At 51.9% G+C, this 2216-nt stretch overlaps 1 protein-coding gene across 1 annotated transcript; it reads left to right on the forward strand.

The window, feature by feature from the left end:
- Positions 1–656: 656 nt before the first annotated feature.
- LOC138867481 (uncharacterized) lies at positions 657–1622 on the forward strand. The gene has a single exon (XM_070143319.1). It carries the CDS (start codon positions 657–659, stop codon positions 1620–1622), a length of 966 nt encoding a protein of 321 aa, XP_069999420.1.
- Positions 1623–2216: the final 594 nt, after the last annotated feature.

Below are 2216 nucleotides of genomic sequence, written 5' to 3' on the forward strand. Positions count from 1 at the left end.
ATTGCGAGATTTCATGGGCCCTTATTTAATGTGAAGTCTCCTTTTAAAACTAGATAGGAGCCTTTATGTTATTGTTCCTTTTTGTATGTATTTAAATTCAATGGCATTTAAAGAAACATTTTCATAATAACCCCCCTCGATGTATTTTAGAAACTTTTCATTTATTTTAAGTTATAGTTTTAACTTTTAAAATTACTTTTAATGTCAATTTAATAATCATTACCTTTTACTTTTTATCTTGGCCCGTTCACTTCCCTTCGTGGGGGAAGTGAACGGGCCCCCTTCCTCCTTTCTTTAGGCTCTAAGCCGCTATGCACCACTTGGGCTGGATGATTTTCGGGCTTCCCCTTGGCAGCAAACCTTACAGGTCCCCTCAATAAATATGGTGGCAGCGTGTGGGATTTGGTTATGTGTATGAGCTTCCTTGCTCGAGTTCTTGACTTCTCCAGCAACTTAGTTTTTTCATAGTATTGGAGAGCCACATTTTGTATTTTAAGATGCATGTCTATGTATAGGTGGAGAATCTTCATTCTCCACCTAGCTGTTGACCTGACTATACTTGTACTCGGTTTCTCAAAATAAAGAGATAAAAATCCAGTCTGGTTTCTTAACCTCCACACTGATGACCCTTGGAGTGACCCAAGTTTTTACACAAGATGTCAGCAACACACAGGACGCTACCAGTCTGCTCTCTGGCCAGCCTGCCGGAATGGATTTTTCAAGTGGAGCAGGAATTCCTCCTCAGGAATATCACCACCCAGACCACTAAATTCCGCCTGCTGGTCACTAACCTCCCGCCAGAACTCCTTCTGACCGTCGGCGACCTCCTGCATAATCATCGGTACGCCACTTACGACGAGTTTAAGGAGGCCATTCTTAGGCAAGCAGCACCTAACCCTCTGACCGCGTTAAGCTCCTTCCTGTCGTCTGACGCCGCGGACAACTGTACCCCTACAGAAATCCTTCACCACTTCCAGCGCCTCCTCACCCACACTAGCACTACGCTCCCACCTGATGTCATGCACTCCCTGTTCCTCAAGCGGCTGCCCGCTGATATCCAGCAAATCCTGCTGGTGTCAGACGCCCCATTAGAGCAACTTGCCCTGCAAGCCGACGCGATACTCGCAGCTAGGGCACCCACATCGTCAATAGCAACAATGTCTGCTGCAACGTTGGGAGTCCTTGCAGCCCATGTTACCACACTATCCCAGTCTTGCAGAAGATATCCACACAGGAACGTTCTCACTCCCGGCCTCGCTTTCGCATGCCTTCGCCACCACGCTTTGAACGGGGCATCAGGCGCTCTGCAACGCCCAACCGCCAGCCTCGCTTCCGCGTTCTTTCACCGCCGTGCAAAGAGTGGAGGAAACCGCGGAAACTGGGCGCGCCTGTCTTTGCACGTCCGAGAAGCCTCCTCCTCCCTACGTTTCCTCGTCGACACAGGGGCCAAGGTCAGCCTCCTTCCGGCCTCCCACAGGGATAAACGCTTCTCCTCCCGCATTCTGGAAGCTGTCAACACATCGCCTATCAACACCTACGGCGAGCGTTCGAGAACCCTCTCGCTGGAAGGCGAGCCCGGCCAACGATTCCAGTGGATCTTCCTCGTCGTCGATGTCCCATAACCCATCATCGGCGCCGACTTCTTGGCGCACTACGGTCTGACGGTTAATCTTCAAGGTATGGCCCTAATCCACCAATCCACGGCCCACACGAATGCTGCTCCGCCTCTGGTAAGTACCCCCTAATATATACAGTGCTTCCCAGGACCTGCGCCTTCAATAGCATCCTGCGGGAATTCCCGGCCTTGACCAAGCCGATCAACCGGGCCACCCAACCACGGCACGAAGTCCGGCACCACATTGTGACCCATGGTCCTCCTGCCCATTCTCGCTGCCGTCCGCTCGCCCCCGACAGATGTCACAGTGCCAGGGCGGAGTTCGACCATATGATGTAGTTGGAGATTATACGCCCTTCCAGCAGCCAATGGGCGGCCCCTCTGCATCTGGTGAAGAAGAAGGACGGTGACTGGCGCCCGTGCGGTGATTACCATCACCTGAATACGATCACCGCCCCCAACAGATACCCTCTGCCGCAACTGCACTCCTTCTCCTACAAGCTGTCTGGCTGTACGGTCTTTTCCAGGATCGACCTCGTGAGGGCCTTCCACCAAATCCTGATCGCTGAGGAGGAAATCCCCAAGACGGCCGTGATTACAC

This window comes from Penaeus vannamei, chromosome 30 (genome assembly GCF_042767895.1).
Source record: "Penaeus vannamei isolate JL-2024 chromosome 30, ASM4276789v1, whole genome shotgun sequence".
Classification (NCBI taxonomy): Eukaryota; Metazoa; Arthropoda; class Malacostraca; order Decapoda; family Penaeidae; genus Penaeus; species Penaeus vannamei.

Excerpts from the sequence above, each read along its gene's own strand:
- LOC138867481 (XM_070143319.1), top strand. The coding sequence starts at position 657 with ATGTCAGCAACACACAGGACGCTACCAGTCTGCTCTCTGGCCAGCCTG.